General features: G+C 42.4%; 1 protein-coding gene across 7 annotated transcripts in view; it reads left to right on the forward strand.

Annotated features, from left to right (window-relative positions):
• The window catches only part of Ambra1 (autophagy and beclin 1 regulator 1), a 281415-nt gene that overhangs the window by 145459 nt on the left and 109286 nt on the right, over positions 1–26670 (forward strand). For all 7 annotated transcript variants that reach the window (XM_045153306.1, XM_004657205.3, XM_004657206.2 and 4 more), the window contains one exon: positions 2214–2314. In XM_045153306.1, coding sequence (XP_045009241.1) covers positions 2214–2314 — 101 coding nt within the window. The remainder of the gene's footprint in view (positions 1–2213; positions 2315–26670) is intronic.

Here is a 26670-nt window from a genome sequence, read left to right on the forward strand (position 1 = left end):
AGGAAGCTCAGGTACTCTGCATATCTGAAGCTGGAAATCAGTTCTGCCCCAGTAACACTTTAGGGCTGGCCCTCAGGATCCACTACAGTGACACCTCCTCCAACCAGGCAGATGGAGGACTAAATTACAAGCTCTTTTTTCTTTTCTTATGTATTTTTTGTTTTTTGAGATAGGGTCTTACTCTAGTACAGGCTGATCTGGAATTCACTCTGTATTCTCAGGGTGGCCTCGAACTCATGGCAGTCCTCCTACCTTTGCCTCCTGAGTGCTGGGATTAAAGGTGTGAGTCACCACGCCTGGCCTTTTTCTTTTCTTTTCTTTTTAAATATTTTATTTGGGGCTGGAGAGATTGCTTAGCGGTTAAGGTGCTTGCTTGCCTATGAAGCCTAAGGACCTGGGTTCAATTCCCCAGTCAGTACCCACATAAGCCAGATGCACAAAGTGGCAGCTTATGTGTCTGGAGTTCATTTGCAGTGGCTAGAGGCCATGCATGCCCATTCTATCTCTTTCTATCTGCCCTGACCCTCCCCCCTTGTCTGAAATAACTAAAATGTGAAAAAATTAGTTGGGCCTGGTGGTGCACGCCTTTAATCCCAGCACTCTGGAGGCAGTGGTAGGAAGATTGTCGAGAGTTCAAGACCACCCTGAGACTACATAGTGAATTCCAGGTCAACCTAGAGTGAGACCCTACCTTGAAAAAAATCATTAAAAATATTTTACTTACTTAGAAAGAAACAGAGATAACGGGTATGCTAGGGCCTCTAGCCACTGCAAATGAATTCCAGATGCATGCACCACCTTTTGCATCTGGCTTACTTGGGCCCTGGGGAGTTGAACCTGGGTCCTTAGGCTTTGAGGGCAAGTGTCTTAACCACTAAGCCATCTCTCCAGCCCTTAAGTTACAAGCTTTAATAAACTCCTAAATCTATTGGGGGACATCTCTTCAAATTAACACATGTGGGTACTGGGGAACTGAACCTGGGTTGTTAATGCTTTGCAGGCAAGTGCCTTAATGGCTGAACCATCTCTCAGTCCCAAATCTGAATTTTTATTCTTTTCCATGAATTTCTTGGATTACTATATATTTTCTTCTCTTTCTCTCCCTTTCTCCCCCTTCCTTTCCCTTCCTTCCCTTCTCCTTCCCTCCCCTTCCCTCTCCTCCCCTCCCCTTCCAAAGTAGGGTTTCACTCTAGCCCAGGCTGACCTGAAATTCACTATATAGTCTTAGGCTGACCTCTAACTCACAGCAGTCCTACCTCAGCCTCCTGAGTGATGTAATTTAAGGCATGCACTGTCACGCCCAGCTCAGCATATGCTTTTTTTTTTTTTTTTAATATTTATTTATTAGAGACAGTGTGGGGGGTTGAGTGAGAGAGAATGGGTGCACCAGTGCCTTTAGCCACTGCAAATAAACTCCAGATGCATGCACTACTATGTGCATTTGGCTTATGTGGGACCTGGAGAATCAAACGTGGATACTTAGGCTTGGCAGGCATGTACCTTAACCACTAAGCCATTTCTCCAGTCCTCAGTCTTTGTTTTATTTATTTATTTTTTTATAATTAGCTTATGTTACATGTCATTTTTTTTTAAAGACAGATTTTACTTTATATCTCAGGCTGTATTCAAACTTACAATCTTTCTGCCTCAGCCTCCCAATTATAGGGATCACAGATATATACCACCATTCCCAGCTAAGCTTAGCATATATGTATATATTCTTTTGAAAAAATATTTATTTAAGAGAAAGTGGGCTGGAGAGATGATTTAGTATTTAAGGTGCTTGCTTGCAAAGCCAAAGGACCCAGGTTTGATTCCCCAGGGCCCACATAAGCCAGGTGCACAAGATGGTGCATGCATCTGGAATTCAATTTCAGTAGCTAGAGGGCCATTCCCACCCCCCACCCCTGGTCTCTTTCTCTCTCTCAAATAAATAAAATACTTTTTAAAAAGAGAAAGAAGGAGGCAGACAGAAAGAGAGCGAGGATGAGTGCTCCAGGGCCTCTTGCCTCTGCAAACAAACTCGACACTTGTGCCACTTTGTGTGTGGCTACTGGAAAATTGAACCAAGGCTTTGCAAGCAAGCACCTTTAACCACTGAGCCATCTCTCCAGCCCTTAGCCTATATTTTTTAGAGTATATAGTATAAAATATCCTTTGCTGTATGATAGTGTTTTATTGACTTTTCACATCTGATTGATTCATTTTTGTAGGCGGTTTTTGCTACCTGAGTACTTGCCTTATGCTGGGATTTTTCATGAACGTGGACAACCTGGCTTGGCTACTCACTCTTCTGTTAACAGGGTCCTAGCAGGTAAGGAAATATTTCTTTGGATTTTGAAATTGTGAGGACAGGAAGCTAAGGCTTCTTATTCCTTTATATTTTAATTTTAATTAATTAATTTATTTGACAGAGAAAGGGGGAGGGGGAGAGTGAAAGAGAATGGGCGCACCAGGGCTTCTAGCCACTGCAAATGAACTCCGGACAAATGTGCCCCTTGTGCATCTGTTTAACATGGGTCCTTGGAAATCAAACTTGGGTCCACGGGCTTTACAGGCAAATGCCTTAACCATAAAGCAATCCCTCTAGCCCTTTTAATTTTTTTGTGTGTGTGTTTTTTGTTTTGTTTTATTTTGTTTTTAAAGGTAGGGTCTTGCTCTAGCCCAGGCTGACCTGGAATTCACTATGTAGTCTCAGGGCAGCCTCTAATTTTAATTTTTAGTTATTTGCAAGGAGAGAGAGAATGAAAATGAGAATATGAGAATGGGCGCCAAAGGGTTTCTTGCATTGCAAATGAACTCCATATTGTATATAATTTTGTGTATCTGGCTTTCCGTGGGTGCTAGGAAATTAAACCCAGGCCGTCAGGCTTTGCAAGCAAGTGCCTTATCTGCTGAGCTATCTCTGTACCCTTCTTTACCTGTTTTGATGATGATGATGTCTTGGAATCTGGCTGAAAACTTAGGAGTCCTGTATACAATTACTTGCAAGCAGAAAACAGCACAGTTAAGTTAAACTATTTCTCTTCCTTATTTCTGCTTCTTCCCATTGTTTTAGAAAGAAAAAGGGAAATATATATAAATTCCAGCTGTGTCTTTAATCAAATGATAAATGTGTTTTGTTCATGGTTTGGTAAAATACTCATGAGCCCAGTCCTATGATTAATTAGAAGTTTAATGCACACACCTCCATTCTTTTGCTGCTGTTAGCACATGTAATCACTAGGTGTTGGCATCTGTGGAAAAGAGAGGGAAGAGACCCATGGAGCTGGCCCTGAAATTCGCAGAATAGAAAATGGGCTGGGCAAGCCCTGCCAAGACAATTCAATGATAAGCAAATTGCTTAGTGACCTGTGACTCAGGCTCTAAGGCATGGTGTGACTGGGCTCTGGGACACGGTGTGTGCAGCTGCTTCTGTACACTCCTGAGAAAGGAACAACACAGAAATCTGTTTTTTTTTTTTTTCTGTGACAAAGATTGTTTCCTCATCACATTCCTTTCCTAATTTCTATCACCTTCACTGGGCTGAGAGAATGTTGTTTGTTTTGGTTTTGGTTTTTGAGGTATGGTTTCACTCTAGCTCAGGCTGACCTGGAATTTACTATGTAGTCTCATGGTGGCCTCGAACTCACGGTGGTCCTCCTACCTCTCTCTCCCAAGTGCTGGGATTAAAGGCATGCACCACCATGTCTGGCTTGAGAATGTTATAAGCTTTATTTTATTGGCTTTTTGTTGTTGAAATTTACTTATTAATTAATTTATGCACATCTGCGTGCATGTGTGTGTAGATAATGGGTATGCCAGGGCCTCTTGCTGCTGTCAATGAACACCAGACACTTGCACCATATTTTTGTGTCTTGCTTTCACAAGCAGCTTGGGAATTGAATGAGAGCCATCAGGCTTTGCAAATAAGCACCTTTAATTGCTGAGCAGTCTTCCCAGTCACTGTTTTAGTGATTTAAAAAATATATATATTTATTTGGAGCTCCCAGCTGAATGGTTAAAGTTGCTTGTTTGCAAGGCCTACCAGCTTGTGTTTACTTCTTTACTATCCATATAAAGCCAGATGCACAAAGTAATGTATGTGTCTGGAGTTGTTTGCAGCTGCAAGAGAAACTAGTTGCACCCATACTCACACACTCTCTCTCTCTTTCTCTCTCTCTCTCTCTCTCTCTGTCTGTCTCTGCTTGCAAATATTTTAAAAAATTAGTCTTGTGTGGTGGTGCACACCTTTAATTCCACCACTTGAGAGGCAGAAATATGAGGATCGTCATGAGTTTGAGGCCACCCTGAGGCAGCATAGTGAATTCCAGGTCAGCATGAGCTACAGTGAGACCCTACTTTGAAAAATCCAAATGATAAAATAAAATAAAAATTATTTTTATTTGTTTGAAAGCAGAGAGAGAATGACCATAAGAACGAATTGCTGTGCCAGGGCCTCTAGCTGTTGCCAATGAACTACAGATGCATGTACCACCTGTGCTTCTGGCTTTCCATCAGTACTGGTGAATTGAACCTGTGTCATTAGGCTTTGTAGGCAAGTGTGTTAACCACCACGAAACCTCTAATAGTCCTAAAAAATAGTTGGTTTTAAAATTTTTATTTTTTGAGGTATGGTCTGACTCTAGCTCAGGCTGATCTGGAATTTACTATGTAGCCTCAGGGTGGCCTCGAACTCACAGCATTTCTCCTACCTCTGCCTTCCATGTGCTGGGATTGAAGGTGTGCTCCATCATGCCCGGCTTCTAAACTTTTTAGTTACTTGTGTGTGTGTATGTATGTATGTATGTATAGGTGTGCCAGGGCTTCTTGCCACTGCTAGCAAATACCAGATACATACATGCATGCTTGCCTCTCTTCCCCCTCCTTCCTCTCCTTCCCTTACACTGTGGTTGAATATAGGGCTAGCCACATGCCAGGCAAGCCTTCTACCACTGAGCCCCTTCCCAAACCCCTCACTAGTGGATTCTAGGCAGATGCTCTACCACAGAGCTACAGCCTCAGCCCTTATTTGTTAACTACCCCCCCCACACACACACCACCACCAGCACAGGTGAGGTTCTACTCTAGCCCAGGCTATTGTTAGCTTTTTGAGATAGGGTCTCATGTACCCTGGGCTGGCTTCAAACTTCCTATGTGGCTGAGGATGACTGTGGCGTTTTGAGCCTCTACAGTATTAGATTATAGGTGTACCTGGTGTATGAGGACCTAAGGATCAACCCAGGGCCTCATGCATGCTTAGTAAGCACTTTAGCAACTAAGCTATATCCACAACCCTTGTTTTAGGGATTTCTAACAAATCTCCTGTAACATTTGGTAAGGCTACAAGATCCTAGCCACCCCAAAGCAGTGTCCTTGACCCAACATTCAGGTCAAGACTTCTTCTTTTTTTTTTTTTGGTTTTTCAAGGTAGGGTCTCTCCCTAGCCCCAGGCTGACCTGAAGTTCTCTATGTAGTCTCAGGGTGGCTTCCAACTCACTGTGATCCTCCTACCTCTGCCTCTCAAGTGCTGGGAATTAAGGCGTGCACTACCATGCCCAGCCTAGATCTAGAATTCTTAATGGGTTTCTGTGCCAGATACCAGGGCTTCATAGGCTCTGTCCTGGCAGGTGCCTATTTCATAGTCTTCTGATAACTACATTAAGAGAGTCCTGCCAAGTTTTTAAACAGGCCTTGTGGCTTCATGCCTTGGCTGAAGGTATGTGGAAGCTCCTCACTGGCAGATAATCACTTGCTGCCAGGCAGTAATACTACAGAGCTCTTCTGCACCCTTCTTTGTTCAAGACATCTGCCTCCACCACCCCACACAGAACCTCCTGCTCTTCTGCTAGCAAGTCTCTGTTTTCTTGGCATTTAGCTTTTTTGGAACAGCTGTATGTGTGTTGTTCTTTTCTTCCTTTCCTCCAGTATCTCTATATCTCCGCCTCCCCCTCCTACCCCCAAGCAGGGTCTCTGGCCCAGGCTGACCTGGAATTTACTTTGTAGTTTCAGGGTGGCTTCGAATTCACAGCAGAGATCCTATCTCTGCCTTCGAAGTGCTGGGATTAAAGGCGTGCGCCACCACCCCCGGCCCCCTTTTTTTCCTACTCTGTACTTTATGCTCACTAGCTCCTAGTAGTCTGATTGTATTTATACATGCTTTTGAATGTAGGACTGTGCTCCTACAAGCAGTTGCTTACAGATATGGAATATACTGAGAATGCTAAATGCCATTAAGACAAGGAAATCTCAACTCTAGAACCTCACATCTGAGATAGAGGATTTCTATACATAGTTAAACAAGTTTCATTCTCAACTTGCATATTAAAGTGCCTATTATCCAGATACTTTGGTTTGTTTGTTTGTTTTTGAGATAGGGTTTTTCTCTAGCCCAGACTGACCTGGAATTTACTATATAGTCTCAGAATAGCCTTGAACTCATGGTGATCCTCCTATCTCTGCCTCCGGGAGGGTGCTGGGATTAAAGGCATGTGCCACCACATCCGGTTTATTATCCAGATTCTGTGTTGACAGTTGTACCATTTTTAATCTTTCTTTAGAAAATTACAGTAATAATAATAATGGAACAAAAACTTCTTGACATTTTAAAATAATTTTTTTTCTTTCTCTTTCTTTCTTTTTTTGATTTTTGAGGTAGCGTTTCACTCTAGCTCAGGCTGACCTGAATTCACTCAGTAGTCTCAGGATGCCCTCAAATCCACCGTGAGATCCTCTTACCTCTGCCTCCTGAGGCATGTACCACCATACCTGGCCCAAAATAAATTTTTATTTATTTGCAGGGAGAGAGGAAATGGAAAAATTAGGGCCTTCTGCCACTGCACATAGACTCCAGCCACACATGCTACTTTGGGCACCTGGCTTTACAAGTGTACTAGGGAACCAAACCTGGGTTGTCCGGTTTTGCAGGCAAGTACCTTTAAGCCATCTTCTCAGTTCTATAATTCTTTTTTTTTGGGGGGGGGAGCGGTTTTCAAGGTAGGGTCTCACTCTAGCCCAGGCTGACCTGGAATTCACTCTGTATTCTCAGGATGGCCTCGAACTCATGGCGATCCTCCTACCTCTGCCTCCCAAGTGTTGGGATTAAAGGCGTGCGCCACCACGCCCGGCTCATTCCTATAATTCTTTGTTTTGTTTTGTTTTTTTGTTTTTTGAGGTAGGGTCTCACTCTGGCTCAGGCTGACCTGGAATTCACTATGTAGTCTCAGGATGGCCTTGAACTCATGGCGATCCTCCTACCTTTGCCTCCCGAGTGCTGGGATTAAAGGCGTGCGCCACCACGCCCGGCTTCATTCCTATAATTCTTAACATTTATTACTTGCTATGTACTAGGGAGTATTTTAAGCACCTTAGGAAATTTTCACTTCTGTCTTGTAGTAATTCTATGAGGAAGGTGCTGTCACCTAATGAATAATGGAGAGAACAGTGATGACAGTGGACTATTGCTGTATTAGTGATGTAGCTAGGAGTAGAGGAGCCAGGACTGAGCCTAGAAAATGGACTTTTAAGACTTGCATTGTAAGCCACTTTCCTAGTCTGCCTCCCACAGTTGTTTAAAAGGACAATATATCAAAATACTATTTCTTTTCTAAGACTTTAACTTAGAAGACAGAAAGAGCTCCCAGCAAACATCAAAGACCTTCAGTTTTTCTTACCTTCAGAGTTTTCTTATCTCTATTTTAAGTGGCTACTAGACATGACCCTTTAAGACCCAGTGGTGCTTGCTGAGAAAAATGTTGTATAACAGCCCTTTCCCTGAGCCTTCATGTCCTTCTGGATACAGATGTTTTGCTTTTTATTAAACTTACTTGTGATCATGTAACTGAGCTGCTATAATAATAGCTTTCAGAGTGAAAGAGAAATTGGCCTTTTAGCAGCAAGCATTCCCAATTTTCCTGGGAAGGCACTTTTCTCTTATATGATTGGAATGAGGTTGTGATAGTCCCAGAACAATTACATTCAGCAGATACTTGTTCAGCAGCTGTTCTGTCCCAGGCAGTGTTGTAGGCTAACAGAGTAATAAAACAGACAGGATTCTGGCCCTCCTGTAGCTTTGAGTCTTGGTGGTGGCTGTACCTTAATACGTTGTTAAGTGCAAAACAAAAATGGAATCTTTACATGGTGAGTGGCTTTCTGTAAGGGGAGCACCTAGAGTGACAGAGTAGATGCACACGTGGAGTTTTAGATGTGACCAGTACTGTGGAGGAAAGTGAGTCTCGAGTGGGCTCTTAGGAAGCTGTTCAGAGACATCAATAAAGACAGCTTTTTCAGATGGGCATTGTTTGTTTTTTCAGGTAGGGTCTCACTGTAGCCCAGGCTGAACTGGAACTCACTGTGTAGTCTCAGAGTGGCCTTAAATTCATGGCAATCCTCCTAACTCTGCCTCCCAAGTGCCGGGATTAAAGGTGTGTACCACCATTCCTGGCTGAGCATGCTTCTTAAAAATATTTTATTATTTATTTATTTCAGAGAGAGAGAAAAATAGAAGCAGACAGAAAGAGACTAGGCATGCCAGGGCCTCTAGCCACTTTAAAAAAACTCCAGACACATGTGCCACCGGCTTTATGTAGGTACTGAGGAATCAAACCTGGGTTGTCAGGTTTTGCAAGCAAACAGTTTAACTGCTGAGCCACACCTCTAGCCTTTGCGTGCCTTAATTCTGGTACTGAGCTACAAGGATTGCTGTGAGTATGCTGCCAGCTTGAGCCACAGAGTGAGTTTCAGGTCAGTCTAGGCTAGAGTGAGAGCCTGCTTTAAAATATTTTTATTATTTTATTTTCTTTATTTGCAAGCAGACAGAGATAGAGAGAAGAGAGACAAATAGAGAGAGAATGGGCAAGCCAGGACCTCCAGCCAGTGCAGATGAACTCCAGACTCATGTGCTTCTTGTGCGTCTGGCTTATGTGGGTCCTGGGGAATTGAACCTGGGTCCTTTAACTTCACTGGCAAATGCCTTAACCACTAAGCCATCTCTCCAGCCCAAGAGCCTGGTTTAAAACCCAAAGCCAAAACAAAACAAAACAGATGTGTAGAAAATTAAACACTTTTGATCTTTTTTATTCCCACCAGAATTTAGGAGTGATGATAGAAAATTAAGTTGGGCGTGGTGGCACACACCTTTAATCCTAGCTCTGGGAGGCAGAGGAAGGAGGATTGCTGTGAGTTCCAGGCCACCCTGAGACTCCTTTGTGAATTTCAGGTCAGCCTGGGCTAGAGTGAGACCCTACCTTGAAAAATTCTGTAGGTTTCTGGTGGCCTGTACAAGCCAGCACAGATTCTGAGCCCATACTTTAAGAAGTATAGATTTATTTAAAGATATTCCAGTTTACCAGAGGGAAACAACATGCAATAGTCTAGAGAGCTCCCCCTGCTGATTATTTATTTATTTATTTTGGTTTTTTGAGGTAAGGTCTCACTCTGGTCCAGGCTGACCTGGAATTAACTCTGTCATCTCAGAGTGGCCTTGAACTCATGGCAATCCTCCTACCTCTGCCTCCCGAGTGCTGGGATTAAAGGCGTGCGCCACAACGCCCGGCTCCCCCTGCTGATTTTTTTTAGTAGACAACTGTAGCTTTGTGTAGTAAGAGTAACTAAAATGAAGTTAATGATCACCTACAATGGCCAGGTACAGTCACTCCTAACTATTTTCCAGTATATTGTCTACTTAGATCATTGCTCCAACACCATGAGGTAAATGGTAGCATTTCCATTCTATAAGAAAGAAGACCGAGGTTCAAGAAAATTGTGTCATTTATCCAACATAAATAACATTATGAGAAGTAGATTTGGAAAATTAAAACTGATCTACCTGGCTCATTATTCCTCTGTTCTGTCTTCTGTTATTTTGCTTGAGTTCAAGTAGGAAGTATCTGCCAAAGTGTTCTTAAGCTTATAATATTTTCTATGTGTTTGATGCTCCAGAAAAATGAATTAAGAGGTCCTGGCATATGACACATTCTTGTTAATTTAATTACTGGAAGAACAAAAAACTTCTGATAGATAGGGACCTGAGTAATGTAGGGTATGTTATCTGCTCTGCATAATTTTTTTGACTTTCATCCTAATAAGCATCTGTTCCTGGCAGATGTGGGTCTGATGTACTTAATTTACTATTTTGATTTAAATCAAGGGGAATTATCAGGATTTTCTTGTTCTTACCGACAGATCATGAGAATTTGGTCAAGTGTCCTGGGATAGAGGTGGCCTTATGCCCAGCCATTCTAATTTCTCCTTTAACCTATTAGTTGTTTAGGAGTATGCTTTTTTATATTTGGGACATTCTCTACTTTTATTTTTTTAATGAGTAAAAGAGAGAATTGGCATGCCAGGCTTCTAGCCACTTCAATCAAACTCCAGACACATGTGCCACCTTGTGTATCTGGCTTAAATGCATTCTGGGGAGTCTAACCTGGGTCCTCAGATTTCATAGGCAAGCACCCTAGGCCATCATTCCAGCCCTCTGTTTTCCTTTAAAAAAATTATTTGTTTATTCATTTATTTATTTGAGGGGGGTCAGATAGAGAATGGGGACAGCAGGGCCTCTAACTACTGCAGATGAATTCCATATGCATGTGCCACCTTGTGTGTCTGGCTTTTCAGAGGCACCAGGGAACCAAACCTGGGTTCTTAGGCTTTGCAGGCAAGTGCCTTAACCACTGAGGCATCTCTCTAGCCTTCATTTTCCTTTAAAATGTTTTTTTGAGTTTATTTTAGAGAAAGAGCGAGTGTGTGTGTGTGTGTGTGTGTGTGTGTGTGTGTGTGTGTGTGTGCGTGCACCAGGGTTTTTTGTTGCTTCAAACAAACTTTGTGCATCTAGCTTTATGTGGGTACTGGGGAATTGAACCCAGGCCAGCATGCTTTACAAACAAGTGCTTTTGGGTTTTTGTTGTTGTTGTTGTTTATTTGCTTTTTGTTTTTTGAGGTAGGGTCTCACTCTGGCCCAAGCTGACCTGGAATTCACTATGTAGTCTCAGGGTGGCCTGGAACTCACGGTGATCCTCCTATCTCTGCCTCCTGAGTGCTGGGATTAAAGGCGTGTACCACCACACCTGGCTTACAAACAAGTGCTTTTAAAAAATATTTATTCATTAGAGAGAGAGAATGGGCATGTCAGGGCTGTAGCTACTAAAAACAAACTCTAGATGCATGTTCTACCATGTGCATCTGGCTTATGTGGGTCCTGGGGAATTAATCCTTGGTCCATTGGCTCTGCAGGCAAGTGCCTTAACTGCTAGGCCATCTCTCCAGCCCAAACAAGTGGTTTTAACAATTTAGCCATCTTTCTGAAAGCCTTCCATTATCCTTTTGTTGATTTAAAAGAGGCTTTATTTTATTTATTAATTTTGCAAGTAGAGAGAGACAGAGAAGAAAGACTGAAAGAGAAAGAATGGGCACACCAGGACATCTAGCCACTGCAGATGAACTTCAGATGCACATACCACTTGTGCATCTGCCTTTACCTGGGTACTGGGAAATCAAACTTGGGTTATTAGGCTTTGCAGGCAAGTACCTTAACTGCTGAGCCATTTCTCTAGCCCTTGTTGTTGGTTTCTTATTTATTTATTTATTTGGTTTTTCGAGGTAGGGTCTTGCTCTAGCCTAGGCTGACCTGAAATCCGCTATGTAGTCTCAGGGTGACTTCGAACTCAAGGAGGTCCTCCTACCTCTGCCTCCCAAGTTCTGGGATTAAAGGTATGCACCACCACGTCTGGCCCTCTTGTTTAATTTTACTGTGGTTTAAGAACATACTTTATATGATTGTAGTTATTTTAAATTGATTGAAGCTTATTTTGGGAGGAGGGGGTTTGTATAATGTGCTGTTCTTGCTTGGGAACAGTGTATATTCCATTATTGAGTGGAGTTCTGTAGAGGCAGGATCTGCTTGGTTGATAAGTGTTCAGGTTTTGCATATCTTGTTGATTTTGTGTTTTGTTCTATTCATTATTGAGAGTTGAAAGTAAGTATTGCTGAATTATGCATTTGTCCCTTATCAGAGATGAATTAAAGTTAATCCTCATTATAAAATGCCCTTCTGTCTCTAATAATAGTTTTTCTTTTTCTTTTTTTTTTTTTTTTTTAATAATAGTTTTTCTTAAAGTATGTGTATGTATCTCTCTCTCTCTCTCTCTCTCTCTCACACACACACACACACACACAAACACACACACACACACACAATTTATTTGACAGAAAAAGAATGGATGCACCAGCACTTGTAGTTATTGCAAACGAACTCTAGACACATGTACCACCTTGTATGTTTGGCTTTATGTGGGTACTGGGGAGTTGGACCTGGTTCCTTGGGCTTTGCAGGCAAGTACCTTAACTGCTGAGCCATCATTCCAACCCTGATATCTTTTTTTTGTTTGTTTGTTCTTGTTTTTCCTATGCTTTACATTGAATGATGTCACATACCATACCTTAATCTTTTTTTTAAAAAATTTTTTTATTTATTTATTTGAGAGTAACAGACACAGAGAGAAAGACAGATGGAGGGAGAGAGAGAATGGGCGCACCAGGGCTTTCAGCCTCTGCAAACGAACTCCAGACGCCTGCGCCCCCTTTGTGCATCTGGCTAACGTGGGACCTGGGGAACCGAGCCTCGAACCGGGGTCCTTAGGCTTCACAGGCAAGCGCTTAACCGCTAAGCCATCTCTCCAGCACCATACCTTAATCTTAATGCCTTCATTGATGTTTGTTGTATATTTTATTAGGATTTAAGTCAGATGTATGCAGGTGTAATTCTGGTAAACATTGCACTAACATAATTCCTTTCCCTTCAATCCCCCCATTTTGTGCCATTATTGGCATATATGTTGGTATATATTAGTTATATTATTATATTAATCATATATTACAAACCCAGCAACTATATTGCTCCAGTTCAGTCTTAGGTTCTAAGCATCTTTCTGTTTGTTGACTGTATGGATAAGATAGTTATCTTTTCACAATAACTTCCTTATTGACTTTATTTTCAGTTCTATCTCCTCTTTGTTATTTACTGGCTAATTGATTGAGGTAGGATGTTGCTTTAGCCCAAGCTGACCTGGAATTCACTATGTAGTGTTAGGCTGGCCTTGAACTCACAGCAATCCTCCTACCTCTGCCTCCCGAGTACTGGGATTAAAGGTGTGTGCCACCACACCCAGCTTCTTTTTTTTCCAAACAGTCCACCTGCTTCAGCTTACCCAAGTGCGCCCAGCCCTATCCTTATCTCTTCTGAAAGCACCAGTACCCTCTCTTACATGATTCCACCTGCCTACTTCCTTCAGGGAGGTACTTTCAGGATTCTTTCTACTCATATCTGGTCAGCCTCAGTAGGGACATGGCATCTCAGGTCCCTGACTTTTAGGAATTGGCCTGATTTCACAACCTGAAAGGACTAATGTCTAGTACAACAGATGATTCATCATTCACTGTGTACTAGCTCTGCACTTGAATTAGCAGAGTCTGGGAATGATGAGTGATAGTAAATACTGTTGGAGGTCACCTTGGTATTAAGTCCGAGTAGAAATAAATATGAATTCAGGTGTTGGGCCCTTTGTCTTCTGGCTGAACTCTTAACTCTCTGCTTTGTACCTTTCTGGTACCCTGTAGCTTTGCAAGTAAAGTACATTCCAGCTCCACATCAATTAAGATGGCTGTTTATAACCCCAGATAGATGGACAGTTAGTGCTGGTGGTACTGATCAGTGCTGCTTTAATAATTAACCCAATTACCTTTCCTTCTGCTCCAGTGATGAAAGCAAAGGCGATAACTGGCTAGCTAGGTTGCCAGGGAAATAGAAGTAAATACAGCACTTTTCCCTGAGAACATAGGCTTCCTAAATATGGACAGCACCAGAGCCTTTTACTTTGGTGTGTACAGCCATTGGAGCATTCATGTGCTTTTTTCTGTCCCCACCCTTTACCCCATCATCTCCGTAGGCCACCAGTGAGAGATGCGCTTGTTGGGAACCATCCTTCCAGTTTCTATGCTGTATTGCCTGTCCCTCTTCCAGGCCTTCCTAGGGAAAGATACTGTATTCTGTCAATGAACTTTCCTACTCTTGAGTATACATGACTCAGGCTGGGTGTGGTGGCACACACCTTTAATCCCAACACTTAGGGAGGCAGAAATAGGAGGGTTGCTATGAGTTTCAGGTCAGCCTGGACTAGAATGAGACCCTACCTCAAAAAACAAAAAATAAATGACTTCATTTTTCTGTCCTTTTCTCATTACTTTACCCTTGTGTCCTTTTAGGACTGTCATTTTAAAAGTACATTCACACAGAGCTTTCTGAATGCTTACTACTTAGTTGTTTCCAGAGTATTTTGGATGTATTATGAGAATTAAGTGCCCTCAGAGAGTTTACAGTCTAATCAAGGAATGGCCTGATTGTCTCTTCTTTCCCTTCCCTTCCCTCTCTTCCTCCCTCCTTTCCTTCATTCCTTCCTTTCTTTTCCTTTCTTCTTTCTCTCTTTTTCTTTCATTCTGCCACCAAAAAGTTAATGATTCTCATAGGATTTTTTTTAGTTTCCATTTATTTATTTGAAAGCTGGGGAGAAGAGAATATGAGAATGAATATGGGTATGCTAGGTCTTCTTGATGCTACAGATGTAGTCCAGATGTACCACTTTGTGCACCTTCCTTTATGTGAACACTGGGGAATTGAATCTGGGCCAACAAGCTTTGCATGCAAGAACTATTAACTGCTTAGCCATCTCCCTAGCTCTTCCATAGGATCTCAGTTGCCAATGTAGATAGACTCAGCTTTAACTCAGGCTTTTATGTTTTCTGTATAGTCTGAAAAGGCTTGAAGCCATATGTGATGGCTCATGGGTTTGACCCTAGCACTTGGAAAGGATTACTTTGAGTTCATGACCAGCCCAGAACTAGAGTTTCAAGTCATTCTGGACTAGAGTGAAACTGTGCCTCAAAAAAAAAAAAAACCAAAAAAAAAAAAACAAGGGCTGGAGAGATGGCTCAGCAGTTAACTCACTTGCTTGCAAAGCCTAATGACCAAAGTTCGATACACCAGTATTTATATAAAGCCAATGCACAAAGTGAAATATACCTCTTGGAGTTTGTTTGCAGTGGCAGGAGGCCCTGATGTATCCATTCACTATCTATCTGCCTCTTTCTCTCTGTCTCTCTTAAATAAATAAAAATTAAAAACACAAACAAAAGGAGGGTAAGAGGAGGGGATGGAGGGAGGGAGAGAGGAAAGATGGCTAAGAACAAGGTTAAAATGCTTGCTTGCAAAGCCTGCCAGCCTGGGTTCAGTTTCCCAGTACCCATACTCTCTTCTCTCTCCTCTCTTATTGCAAATAAATAAAAATATTTAAAGAAAGAAAGAAGCAAAGAAATTAAGTAAGCTTGGAATGTGTCCCCATTCATAGTTTGAGTGGGACATTAGAAGAGCAGCTGTTTTTGCAGGGTAAATTTGCTGATAGGCATTTTGGCAAAATGTTTGAGTTTGGACTTTGGAGCCAGAATCTTTTTTTTTTTTTTTAATTTTTATTTTTTATTTTTTTGGAGCCAGAATCTTTAAGTTTATTCTTTCTGCTCCTTTTTAGTAGTTTAATCTTGGATAATTTGTTTTTCTTTGAGGATTCACTTTCTTTATGTATATAATGAACATAAGAATAGTACTTCTCACATAGGATTGTTTTAAACATTAAATGAGTTAATACAAACCTAGCATTCCTAACCTGAAAATGTATAGTAAATGCAATTTTTCGAACTATCCAGTATGATACTGCAAGGGAAACCTTGTTTGATGTATAAAAATATTTAAAACATTACACTTTGAAATTACCTGGTACACAAGGCAGGGAGAGGTTCAGTAGTCAAAGGTACTTCTTTGCAAATCCTGCTGGCCCAGGTTCAGTTCCTCAGTATCCATGTAAAACTGCATAGGCATTAATTTGCAGTGGCAAATGACCCTGGTATACACACACATACACACACACACATGACCTTTAGACTACAAAATAAAATTTTTTGGGGGGGGGGGCGTTGAGGTAGGGTCTCACTCTAGCCCAGGCTGACTTGGAATTCACTCAATAGTCTCAGGGTGGCCTCTAACTCACGGTGATCCACCTACCTGTGCCTTCCAAGTGCTGGGATTAAATAGACTACATATACTTGACACAAATGAATTTCAAGTTTGACTTGAGGCACATCCCCAAGATATCTTACTACATATGTGCAGATATTCCACAATCAGAAAAAAAAAATTGAAATCTGAAATGCTTCCTGCCTATGTGAAACCCTGAGAATAGTTTTGTGTTGACACACTGTAAGTGTTCAGTATTATTGCTATGTGGGTGGGGTTTTTGTTGTTATTGTTGTTGCTGCTACTGCTGCTATTGTTTTTGGTTTTTCGAGGTAGGGTCTCACTCTAGCCCAGGCTGACCTGGAATTAACTATGGAGTCTCAGGGTGGCCTTGAACTCACAGCGATCCTCCTACCTCTGCCTCCTGAGTGCTGGGATTAAAGGAGTGTGCCACCACGCCCAGCTGTTTTTTTTTTTTTTTTAACAACTTTTTATTTAAGAGAGAGAGAATGGGTACTGCAGGGCCTCTAGCCACTGCAAACGAACTCCAGATGTATGCACCACCATGTGTATCTGGCTTATGTGGGTTCTGGGGAATTGAACCTGGGTCCTTTCCTTAGGCTTTACAGGCAAGAAGTGCCTTAACTACCAAGCCATCTCTCCAGCCCTCTTTTGGCTTTTTGAGATAGGGTCTCACTTTTAGTCTAAGCTCACCTGGAATTAACTATGTAGTCCCAGGCTGGCAGTGTCTTTTTATTCCAAACTGGATGGATATGCTATAGGAGCTGGCCCTAAGCCTCTCTTTATCACCTCCTGATCCATAAGGTCAGCCTCTTCCTCAGTCCTTGCGACTCCACTAGTACAACCAGCATGTATATCTCGGAGTGAACCATGATGTAGACAGAGATATCTGGTTGACTGGGAACCTATTGGACCTTGTGGGTCTTTCTTTTGGTCCTCTGTTGAGTGTCACTTGAACTAGCTGGTCACCCTATATTCACATACTGTTTTATTTATTTAATATTTTATTTTTATTTGAGAAGGGGAAGGAGAGAGAGAGAGAGAATGGGCATGCCAGGGCTTCCAACCATTGCAAACGAACTCCAGATGCATGCGCTACCTTGTGCATCTGGCTTACATACATGGGTCCTGGGGAATCGAACCGAGGTCCTTTGGCTTTGCAGGCAAGCGCCTTAACCATTAAGCCATCACTCCAGCCGTCACATACTGTTTTATAAGGATAGTCTCGTTTGACAGGGCTATGTAAGTATGTCCCTGGGTGTATGATAAACTCAGCACATTGCAGCTGTGTGCCTTGCAGGAGGGGCTCAGTGTACTTCCTTTTCTTGAACTATGGGGCTATATTCTTCACAGCTGCCTGGCAAGCAAACTCATGATTTTTTTACTCGTGAGGCTCATTGGTACTAGAGCAAATTCCAAAAACATTTCTTCCTAAAGCAGAGCATTTAACTGGCTTAGGCTATAAAGGAACAGAGGGAAGAGAAGGGCAGAAAGTTCAAATTCCAGCCGGGTAGGTGTGGTGGTGCATGCCTTTAATCCCAGCACTCAGGAGGCAGAAGTAAGAGGATTGCCTTGAGTTCGAGCCACCCTGAGACTACATAGTGAATTCCAAGTCAGCCTGAGCTAGAGTGAGACCTTACCTCGAAAAACCAAACACAAAAAAACAAACAAAAAAATAGATTCCCAGTTAGGAAAGGGTCGTCTTTAAAAAAATTTTTTTTTTTTTTTAATTTGAGAGCAACAGAGAGAGAAAGAGGCAGAGAGAGAAAAGGCACACCAGTGCCTCCAGCCACTGCAAACAAACCCCAGATGTGTGCGCCCCCTTGTGCACTGGCTAACATGGGTCCTGGGGAATTGAGCCTTGAACCGGGGTCCTTAGGCTTCACAGGCAAGCACTTAACCACTAAGCCATCTCTCCAGCCCAAAGGGTTTTATTTTTAGGGAAGTAGAGTACACAATAGATCTTTAAGGAAAATGTGTCATTTATTTTTGTGAATGAAAAAGATGAACTGTCTCTACAATCTATCATATAGACAGATTACCAATTGCTGCTTTTTTCAAATATTTGCTGATTTTTGCAACAGCAAAGTTTCACACTGTATTGTGGTTTCTTTTGGAATAGTAACATGAAAAAAATGGAACTATGCAAGTCACTCCTGCCTATTAAAGTGATGTTTCACTCAGGCTGATAACTCTGACTGTGATAGTTCTATAATAGCATTTAAAATGATCCAAAACATTGCCCATCATTTTGAACTAGCAGAGGGGTTGTGGAAACACAATTTAGAAATTCAGGCATACAATTGACTATGAGCTAGTATTAGATCATACTTCCAAATCTGTTGGCTATAGAATACGGTATTTCAATTGTACAGTTTTAAAATTTTTTGTTCATTTTTATTTATTTATTTGAGAGTGACAGAGAGAAAGAGAGAGAGAGAGGGAGGGAGAGAATGGGCACGACAGGGCTTCTAGCCACTGCAAACGAACTACAGATGCGTGCGCCCCCTTGTGCATCTGGCTAACATGGGTCCTGGGGAATCAAGCCTTGAACCGGGGTCCTTAGGCTTCACAGGCAAGTGCTTCACCGCTAAGCCATCTCTCCAGCCCCATTTTTTTTTTTTTTTTTTTTGAGGGAGGTTCTTGCTGTTGGAATTCATTATGTAGTCTCAGGTTGGCCTCAAAGTCACAGCAAGCCTTCTACCTCAGCCTCCTGAGTGCTGGGATTAAAGGTGTATGCCACCATTCCTAGCTTGTTTGGTTGATTTTTTAAATTGTATTTTATTTTTTATTTTATTATTTATTTATTTATTTGAGAGAGAGGCAGGCAGGCAGAGAGTGAGAGAGAGAATGGGCACGCCAGGGCCTCCAGCCACTGCAAACGAACTCCAGACACGTGCGCCCCCTTGTACATCTGACTAATGTGGGTCCTGGGGAATTGAGCCTCAAACCAGGGTCCTTAGGCTTCACAGGCAAGCGCTTACCCGCTAAGCCATCTCTCCAGCCCCAAATTGTATTTTATTTGAGAGGGTGAGAATATATGGACACTTCAGTGTCTGTAGCCACAGCAAACAAACTCCATATGTATGCTCTGCTTTTTGGGTCAGGCTTTATGTGGGTACTAGGGAATTAAACCCCAGCCTGCAGGCTTTGCAGACAAGTCTTTAACTGTTAAGCCACCTCCCCAGCCCCTATTGTTTTATTTATTTATTTGCAAGCAGAATGTGACAGAAGGGAGACTGAGAGAGACAATGGTTGCACCCGGGCCTCCAGCTGCTGCAAACAGACTCCAGATGCAAGTGCTACTGTGCATCTGGCTTTATGTGGGTACTGGGGAATCAAACTCAGTTCTTTAGGCAAATGCCTTAGCTATTGAGCCATCTCTCCAGTCTCCCAATTTTTTTTTTGAGATAAGAGTTTGTCCAGGCTGACCGTAAACTCCTCCTGATCCTTATCCCTTCATCTCCCTCCCAAGTGTTAGGATTACAAATGTACACCACCACACCCCAGCACCTTCAAATGTGCTTTTGTAGTAAACAAACAGGGGCTAGGGTTATAGATCAGTTAGTATGCTGCTTGCCTACCATTTGTGAAGCCTTGGGTTCAGTCTGGTACTACATAAAATCAGTCATGGCAGTACTACCTATAATCCCAGAATTTAGGAGGTAGAGCTCAGGAGGATCAGGAATTCAAAGCCATCTTTGAGTTCAGGGTAGCCTGGAATGCAGAAGATCCTGCCTCAGAACAAGCAAGCAAGTAAACCCTAAGAGCACATACTCTATACCAGGTGTTCAGAACACATATGACACATACAAACTACTTAATCTTCACAATATTAGTACTGATTTTTGTTTACAAAAGAAGCTGAGGCTAAAGAGAGATGAAGTAATTTGCCCAAGATCACAGCTAGTACTTGAACGAGCTATCATTGGAATTTGAGCAGTCAGCTATAGATCGGTACATTTCAAATGGAACCATCCTGAGATGTGATTCTTCCTTGGAATTAAATCAGGATGAAATCTACACTTGGGCTTTAAGCAAAAAATAATTGGTTCAACTCATACAACTGTTACTGAGGAGAGGGCTACAGACTCATTCTTGTAGTTCCTTTCCTCTAGAAAGAGGGCTCTGAAGAACTGTATTCTCAAACTGAATCCTGAAGAGGTAATTACACTGTTGCCATCCCATTGGGAAGAAGGCTGGGGCGGTGATTACATTCCAAAACAAAGCTGTTTGGGTATAATTGCACTGTGCTGCTCTTATCAGTCTGGAGAAGGCAGGCCTCTGGTCTCCATCCTCATTTGTTTTTGAGATGGAATCTGAATAGCATTCAATTAATAGTCAAGACCCAGGCACAGGGAAGTCAGCCAAAAGAGCCAAGAGGACATTAACTTGCTATTGGTCTTTTCCTGCTCCTAAAGCATATTTGAGAAAAAGTCTGAGAAAATATATTAAAGGGCAGGAAAACCCCAGTTTAGAGAGGTGCCTTCATTGGTCTTTAGGAACAGAGGAGAGATGTTGGGTGGCATTTGTCCAAAAATAATTCTTCCTGCTGGGTGGTGGTGGCACATGCCTTTAATCCCAGTACTTGGGAGGCAGAGGTAAGAGGATCACTGAGAGTTCAAGGCCACACTGGGTAGTGAATTCCAGGTCAGCCTGGGTTAGAGTGAGACCCTACCTTGAAAAACAAAAACAAACAAACAATATACATATAGATATATATAGATATATAGATATGTAGTTCTTCCTTTAATTTTTGTTTGTTTTTTGAGGTAGGGTCTCACTCTGGTCCAGGCTGACCTGAAATTCACTATGTAGTCTCAGGGTGGCTTGCACTCTCTTGAACTCATGGTGATGCTCCTATCTTTGCCTCCCGAGTGCTGGGATTAAAGGTGTGCACCACCATGCCCAGCTGTAATTCTTTTACTAACATTTTCTGTGTGCATGCACACACACTGGAGATAGCATTTTTTTTTTTTTTTCGAGGTAGGGTCTCACTCTGGTCCAGGCTGACCTGGAGTTAACTATAGTCTCAGGGTGGCCTTGAACTCACAGTGATCCTCCTACCTCTGCCTCCCGAGTGCTGGGATTAAAGGTGTGCGCCACCACACCCGGCTGGAGATAGCATTTATGTGTGTGTGTGTGTGTGTGTGTGTGTGTGTGTGTGTGTGTGTGTGTGTATATGTTTGTGTGTATGTATATATGTAGTAGGTAGAATAATGATTTGCTAAAGAATCCCCAGGACCTGTGAGTATGTTACTCTGTGTGATAAAAGGGACTTTGCAGATGTGATGGAGGTTTCAGGTCTCCCTCCACCATGTTGGTGTTTTAGATCCTGACATGGGAGAATTGTCCTGAGTTATGAGTAGACTCAGTCTCATTAAGTGAGTCATTAAAAAGTAGGATGCAGGGCTGGAAAGACTGCTCAATGGTTGGGGTGCTTGCCTGCAAGGCCTGGCATCCTGAGTTCAATTTCCCAATACCCACGTGAAGCCAGATGCACAAAGTGCACATGCATCTTGGAGTCCATTCACAGTGGCAGGAGGAACTGGCATTTCCATTCTCTATGTCTGTCTCTTCTATCTCTGCTTTCAGATAAATACATACATACATTAATATCTTAAAGTAGAAGGCAGAATGGTCATCAAAAAGATGCAAGTTAAAGTTGTAGTGAACAGAATTCTGCAAATAAGTCAGCAAGGAAGTACCCTGTCTGTGAGCCCCAAGAAAAGAACACAGACCTGCCAGCACTTTAGTTTCAGCTCAATGAGACTCTCATTGAACTCAGACCCACAGAACTAAAAAATGGCAAATTTGTGTTGTTTAAACAAGAATTTTCTGGTGAATTGTTATGGTAACCAAGGAAAATGAACTTGGATGGCTTCACACACATATCTGGCATTCAGCAGGAGGACTGGCTTTTTTCTATTCATTAGTAGGTCTGCTCTCTTTTATACAATGTCTCATCATTCCCAACACAGGCAAGAAACGTCAGGCCCCAAGATACAGAGACTTTTTGACTGTTTCCTTGTGTCTTTTTTGTTATTTGTTGGTTTTGCTTTGTTAAGATAAGGTCTTGCTACATATCCTTGGTTTGCCTAAATGTGTGGCTTCTTGCTTCAGCCTCTTAAGGACTGGGATTAAAGGCATGTACCACTATTAGCTAATTCCTTATATCATTTTTACTTCTGTGCCCTAGGTAAAACAAGCCATGTGGTTAAGCCCAGGTTCAGGGAGGAGACTGTAAGGGCACAAATACTGGGAAGCTTGCATCATTACTATAGCATTCTACAGCAAGTGAGTTTTGGAATCTAAGGTAGCCTGGTAGCTCACACTGAACAAATTGCTTTTGTAAGTGTCTTTATACTGATGGAAGTGCAATATATGAAGAATATAATATAGATAAGTAGATTTGGAACTTTTTTTTTCTTTTTAAGGCAGGGTCCCATTCTGGTCCAGACTGACCAGTAACTATGTAGTCTCAGGGTGGCCTCGAACTCATGGCGATCCTCCTACCTCTGCCTCCCGAGTGCTGAGATTAAAGATGTGTGCTACCACACCCGGCTTTAATTGATTTATTTTTGAGGCCGGTTCTTGCTATGTTGTTCAGATTGACCTTGACTTCATGGGCTCAGTGATCCTTCTGCATCAGCCACCATGGCCGGCTAGATTTGGAGCTTTTAAGAAACATCTTTTCTTAGATCATAGAAATGGCATCCCGATAAGAGATCAGCCCTGGTTTTCTAGACATAGCATTTCAGAGGAACTACCTTTTCTGTTTCCCTGGATGTTTGCTGGGATATAGCCTTATATTTCTGTGTGCCAGAGGGTTAAAAGACATGCAAAAGAGCTCTGTGGGTGGTTGGGCCCCTTGGGGCCACATTTATTTCTGTGTAGGAGGAAGACTGACAGAATTAACTGTGCAAGCATTATTAAATTGGCTGTAAGTGAACCTGTATTCATGGTGTCATTTATAATCCACAGCTCCTTTAACAGAAGCAATTCGGAAGAAAGTTCCTGAAAACCTTGCAAAGAACCTTTGTGTCCAATCACTGCAGCACATGGTACCTTCTTTTTGGGGAGATGCTTTCTGAGACTGGGTCTCATGAACAGGCTGGCCTTGAGCTCCCTATGTAGCCTAGGCTGGCCTTAAACTCACAATTCTACTTTCTTAGCCTCCCAAGTGCTAGGATTACAAGTGTGCCCCACCGCCCAGTTTACAAGATACTTTCTTATAGCACTGGTTGGTAAAAACTCAAACTCAGCTCTTCCTAAGCATAAGACTTAAAAGCTCACTTAGCTTTCTTTTTTAATTCAACTGGGGTTGGGGAATTGGACTTGTGTGTGTGTGTGTGTGTGTGTGTGTGTGTGTGTGTGTATAGCTTCAGGGTGCCTGTCCTCCCCTTCTACGTTGTTTTAGACTGAGTCTCTGTGGTTGTTGGCCACCGGGCCACAAGGAAAATCAAATTAGCTGTCCTGCAAGATTTGAGATTCTACTCATTCTACCCCCCATTGCCGTAGACATGTTAGGATTACAGACACATGGGCCACTTTGCAGCCAGTTCTTTGTAGGTTCTGGAGATCTGAAATCTGGTTGGCAGGCTTAAAGGGCAAACTCTAACTACTGAGCCATCTCCCTAGTCCCTGCTTAGCTTACTTGATGAGTGGTTAAAAACTACTTCAAGGCCAGGCTTGGTGGTACATTCCTTTAATCCCAGCAGAGGCAGAGGTAGGGAGCTCTCCATGAGTTTGAGGTCACCCTGAGACTACATAATGAATTCCAGGTCAGCCTGGGCTAGAGTGAAACCCTATCTCAAAAACAAAAAACTAAGATGGGTGTGGTGGTGCACGCCTTTAATCTCAGAGGTAGGAGGTTCAAGGCCACCCTGAGACTACATAGTGAATTACAGGTCATCTTAGGCTATAGTGAGACCCTTCTTCAGAAAAAAAAGGAGGGGCAGGAGGGATGGCTTAGTGGTTAAGGTGTTTGCCTGCAAAGCCAAAGGACCCAGATTTGATTCCCCAGGACCACATTAGCCAGATGCACAATGGGGTGCATATGTCTGGAGTTCATTTGTACTGGCTGGAGCCCTGGTGTGCCCATTTTCTCCCTCCCTCTCCCACCTCTCTCCCTCTCCCTCCGTTTCTCTTTCTCTGTCAAATAAATAAATAAAAATAAAAGAGAAAAGAAAAAATATAAGAGCTCCAAATATGAATGTGTGGGTATATTGAGTCTCAAGTTACATAATGACAAATTCAGTGATTACCAATTCGTTCTTTTAGGACATCCTCAGTATTCATTCAGGGCCATCTTGGTGGCTGGTAGGTGGCAACCACTGCTGTTGGTAAGCCTTAGGGTTTGCACTGGCAGTTCAGTGTTTTAAAAAGCATATCCTGTGTACCAAATAGATGTCTTCCTAACTATTGAAGATTTTCTTTTTATAGTTTTTTTTGTTTTGCTTGTGTTTTTTTTTTTTAACTTTATTCATTTGAGAGAAAGAGGCAGAGAAAGGGAGAGAGAGAATGGGTGCTCCAGGACCTCCAGCCACTGCAAATGAACTGCAGATGCATGCGTCACCTTGTGCATCTGACTTACATGGGTCCTGGGGAATCAAACCAAGGTAATTCCTTAACTGCTAAACCATCTCTCCAGCCCTGAAGATTTTCTTTTAAACTGGCTTTGACAGGCACCTGATATGAAGCCCAGCAGGGTACTATAAGAGTTAGTATGCTTGTTAAACATTTCTTTGCCCTAACTCAAAGCTTAGCCTCATGAAATGATCATGAGACAGAAAGGGGTGCCTCTGCCACACTTTGAAGTATGTGTGGGAAGGGTGAGGTGTCTGTGTGTCCCCCAGAGAGAGAGAGAGAAGTAACATTTGGCTTAGCCTGGTATGTAGATTCTACTTCCAAGATGAGAAGGAGGAGTGGTACCAAAAATGGAAATGTACAGTCTGAGTAAAGGAGCAGAGTCTCCCAAAAAAAATAGACCTTGTCTCTTGTTGCTGAGTTAGCCAAGAGGAGACTCTGCTGTTGTCTTCCTTTCCTTCTGCTCTTTGGGTCCTTTTGACACCCACTTTCCCCTTTCTTTCTCATGGGTCTCAGTATTTAAACATAATTTGAACTGGTTTCCTTAAGGCAGAATTTATACAGTTACCATAGGAGCTGAGAGCTAATAAAAATGGCAGCGTTTTTTGGTCTTAATATTTTTATTGGTTCTGATGAAGTGAAATGACTGGAGGAATATGGGAAATGCTATATTATTTACTAGGTAAACTAATTAAAACTAAAAATACGATTGTAGCCAGATGTGATGGCACCCAGCTAAAATCATATTTTCTAATTTGCACTTGGGGAGGCAGAGGTAGGAGGATCACTCTGAGTTCCAGGTCATCCTGAAATTACATAGTGAATTCCAGGTCAGCCTAGGCTACAGCAAGACCCTACCTCAAAAAAAAAAAAAAAAAAAATCAGTATTTATGTGATTGCAAAGCTGAAATAAGTTGCTTTGAATTCCTAGTTTTCTTTCTGTCCTGTTGTCGGTAGCGAGACTACAGGTACAGTTTAGAAGTACTTACTATGGTGGGGTGGGGTAGAGCATGCCTTTAATCCCAGCACTCAGGAGGCAGAGGTAGGAGGATTTCTATGAGTTCGAGGCCACACTGAGACTACATAGTGAATTCCAGGTCAGTCTGGGCCAGAGCAAAACCCTGCCTCGAAAAAAAGTACCTACTGTGAAGTTTTGTGCTATTCTAATCTTACCTAAGAAGAGTTTTAAGGTCCTGTGGGTTAGGAGCAGCCCCACATCAAAGGTTGGCATGGGAATCTTTAGATACCTCCCCAGCACTATTATCCAACACCCCCAAAACTATTCCATCTAAGTGAAAAGTGGTATGCTTGTGCTGCTGGCAGCTTCAAGACAAATCACCTAACTTGTCCCGACCCACCTGTTCAGATGCCAAGCTAGGTTCATTTAGAAAATTTCCAGAGCTGCAACTGGAGGGAAATAATGGGAATTGTCTATTGAATATGGAGTTGGCAGTGCTGAAGGAGAGGCTAGTTTTTCTCCCTTGACTTCAAGTGTGTTTTGTGTCCATTCCATCTTCTTAGGTTTATTCACTGGGTGTTGTTAGTCAGTGCCTCCCCCTGCCCCCCCACCAAAGGTAGAGTCTCAGTAGTTCAGGCTGACCTGCAATTCACTCTGTAGTCTCAGGGTGGCCTCGAACTCTCCACTATCCTCCTACATTCCTCCCAAATGCTGGGATTAAAAGCATGCACCACCACACCCAGCTGCTTTGTTGTTGTTGTTTGTTTGTTTTGAGGTAGGGTCTCGCTGTAGCCCAGGCTAACCCGGAATTCACTATTTAGTCTCAAGATGGCTTCAAACTCATGATAATCCTTCTACCTCTGTTTCCCAAGTGCTGGGGTTAAAGGTGTACACCACCATACCTGGCTTTTTTTTTTTTTTTTTTAAGGCATCTGAGTGGAGCTTCCCTCCATCTTTTCCTTTGTGTTCTTAGTATCTCCTGTGTGGACAATGTCACTTCTTTTCTGAAAGACATATGTGGCTATATAGAGAGGGATGTTGTTCTTTTGTGGTAACTGAAGAAAGG

Source organism: Jaculus jaculus, chromosome 1 (genome assembly GCF_020740685.1).
Source record: "Jaculus jaculus isolate mJacJac1 chromosome 1, mJacJac1.mat.Y.cur, whole genome shotgun sequence".
NCBI classification, from domain to species: domain Eukaryota; kingdom Metazoa; phylum Chordata; class Mammalia; order Rodentia; family Dipodidae; genus Jaculus; species Jaculus jaculus.